This window comes from Vicia villosa, unplaced genomic scaffold (assembly GCF_029867415.1).
Source record: "Vicia villosa cultivar HV-30 ecotype Madison, WI unplaced genomic scaffold, Vvil1.0 ctg.001861F_1_1, whole genome shotgun sequence".
NCBI classification, from domain to species: domain Eukaryota; kingdom Viridiplantae; phylum Streptophyta; class Magnoliopsida; order Fabales; family Fabaceae; genus Vicia; species Vicia villosa.
The window spans coordinates 96778-99851 of NW_026705753.1; the positions used below are offsets into that span (position 1 = coordinate 96778).

The 3074-nt window shown below is 39.6% G+C and overlaps 1 protein-coding gene across 1 annotated transcript; it reads right to left on the reverse strand.

Annotated features, from left to right (window-relative positions):
- Nucleotides 1-888: 888 nt before the first annotated feature.
- Nucleotides 889-2217, reverse strand: LOC131636917 (uncharacterized). The gene has a single exon (XM_058907501.1). It carries the CDS (start codon nt 2215-2217, stop codon nt 889-891), a length of 1329 nt encoding a protein of 442 aa, XP_058763484.1.
- Between the last annotated feature and the right edge of the window lie 857 nt (nt 2218-3074).

The following is a 3074-nucleotide window of genomic DNA, read 5'->3' on the forward strand; positions in this document are numbered from 1 at the left end:
CTTTCTCATGGACACTCCCAAAAACTTGCCTATTCCAAAGTTTAAGCCTATTTTTAAGGATCTTAAGTTTCTGGTCAAGGATAAACATAGGGAACCCATGTATACTAACACTCCAAGTATCCTTAACAAGGTTATTGCAGGTCTCATCCAAGGTCCACATTTTATGGAACTTGAACTGGCTTTTAAAGGAGACAGAGTCAAACTTGATGGACAACATTATAGGGTAGTGGTCAGACTTGGACTTAGTTAGGGTATTGCAGCTAACAGAATGGCATTTGTCAAGCATATCAAGATTACAAATAACTCTATCCAACATTTTCTCGGTTCTATTACTACCTAATCTACCATTACACCAAGTGAAAGCATTGCCAAGAGTTGGGATAGGCAAGAGGTGATTGACATCAGTCCAATGAAGAAAATCTTTCATCGGAGTTTTGGCCGGGGTGTGACTGCCTCTATATTCAGAGGCACTAAGAATGGCATTAAAGTCCCCTATGAAAGACCAAGGGGTGTTAGCAGGGATATTGCTAAGGGAAGTCCAAAGATCTCGCCTTTTTATATAGTTAGTGGAAGCATATATCACAGAGAAGCCATAATTAACACTGTGAATGTCAATAGTAAAGTCAATGTGTTGATCATCAATATTTAAAATAACCGGATTAAGAGAAGTCTTACAAAAACACCAAAGATTTGGAAGGAGAGTACCTCTATTGTTGACAGCAAAAAGCTTTAAATCAAACCTGGTGAGCCATCTTTGAGGAAATCTCGAAATGTTCATCCAAGGCTCTGCTATGAAAACAAAGTCCGGGGAATTTTTAGAAATTAAATTCTTTAGAGCCAGCCTAGAGGCATTATTAGCTATCCCTCTGATGTTCCAGAATATACAATTCATAAGGACAGATTGTTGGTACTAGGTTTGAGCCTAGTGTTGGTTAAAGAAAGGGCTTTCTTATTCCTTCTTTTTTTGTTGAGCACTAATTGGAAATCTTTATCAGGGAATAGGTCAACTCCATTATCATCATCCTTTTCATTTTCAGCCATGTTGTCCCAAGAATCCCTCAGGAAGTTGGTTACTTGTGCTTTATGCGCCGGATCAATTTGTGTTTCTGGAACAAATTCAACCACTTGAGTGGCATCTACATATTCACTTTCAGATTTGTTGTCTTCTTCATTGGATGTACCGCTTTTAGAACTTACCACAATTATTCCTTCCTCTGTATTTCCATTTTCCTGATTCTCCGCCAATTGGGACCTTGGGGGCACGACATCAGGCAGAGGGTTAGAGCATTCAGGGTTGGTACCATTGGAAACCACAACCTTGTCAGATTCAGTGTTCTTTGTGATTACTGGTATTGAAGCATCTTTCCCATTTCTTTTCTCATTTTCCTTGCTTAAGTCCTTTTTCACCTCTTTCCTCTTGCAATTGTTGAAGGAGTGGCCAATACAACAGCAGAAAGTGCAGAAGTCAGGAAGTTTTTCGTACTCTATATCCACGAAGAAAGCAAAGCCGATTCTCTCCACAAGAATTTTGTAACTAAGCTCTTTCGTCATATCCAGATCCACAAGCACACGAACAAAGTGTCCAAAAGGTCTCTCAAATGCCGATTTGTTGGATGCTGAGTCAATACAAATGGGCGTCCCTACGCTACTAGCAATAGCAAAAAGAATCCTAGGCCGCCAGTACTCCTGAGAAAGCCCATGTATTCTAATCCATACCTGGGCAGACGTTTGCTTTAGGGTTGCCGGTGTGAAGTCCTTTGTCCAAGGGAATAGTTTGAGAATGCCCTGAGGTAAGCTCCAAGTACTAACCGATCTAACACGTTGCACATCTTCAAGAGAGGAAAAGGCAAACTCAAAGAAACCTTTCCCTAAAGAAGTTATACCCCATTTTTCGATTGAAGGCCACATGGTCATAAGCTTCGATTTTAGATTGACCACTGTTAGAGGCGTTGCTCCTTTGGACCAAACTACCCTCCCATGGAGATGATGTTTACAGGCCTCAACACCCAACTTATATTCTTCCTCCGGAATTGTGATTGCAAGACGATCACCTTTGACACAAGCTTGTGGAAGCTGACTGAAGGGGATATCGCAAACATTGTTAGAGACGATGCTCGCGAAAGTTTTTGGAACAAGGGGCGTTTTGATAGTAGCCAGATTTGGAGAGACTTCAGGCGCTGGGGACAGGGCCTCTGGGAATAGCATAGCGACATCCATAGCTTGAGAGCAAGAGAGGCGAAGAAGGGGGAAGAAAGCGATGAGGAGCAGAGAAGAGAAGAACCAGAAAGGAAGCTAGCCGTTAACAGCCAAGAACTAGCCGTTACCGGTCATCTGAGGAGCAGAAGTCAAATGTACCTTTTATGAAGCCCTTTTGCTCACCAGAGACAAGAGTAGGCAGAATAATACTTAACCTGTCAGCTAAAATCTTGGATATGATTTTAAACTTGAAGTTTGCCATGGCAATTGGTCTGAACTGATCAATCCTGTTAGCCTCTATACTCTTGGGAATAAGGACCACAGTATTAGCATTATAATTGGGCAAAAGCCAATCCTGCAAGAAAAACTGTCTGACAGCATTTATGACATCTAATTTCACAGTATCCCAAAAGTGAACATAGAAAAAAGCTCCAAAACCATCAGGCCCTGGTGCAGACTCAATGTTCAAACTGAAGACAGCATTACTGATTTCTTTGTCATTAGGAATCCTAGTAAGCAAGTCATTAGAATGCTCAACCTCTTACATTTATGATGAACATGTCACATCTTATCTTACTTTATGGTTCACCTCTTGACTCTTGTATTTAGTTATTTAAATAGTTTTTAGTTTAGTTTAACATTTATATCATTATTAGAAATTTAAACCAAACATCTAAACATGTAATGTGTAACACGTTTCGTGTCATGATTGAATTTAGAGATAAAAAACTAAACTATCAATGTTATTGATGGTTCAAAAATTATTTCTCTTTTCAATTATTTGTATGTTAATATCCATGGTAAAACAAATTGGATTAGAGGTCTAAAAGTGACTTGACTCAAATTACGTTTGAATAAATCAGTCTCATTTTACTCAT

Excerpts from the sequence above, each read along its gene's own strand:
- LOC131636917 (XM_058907501.1), bottom strand. The coding sequence starts at position 2,217 with ATGGATGTCGCTATGCTATTCCCAGAGGCCCTGTCCCCAGCGCCTGAA.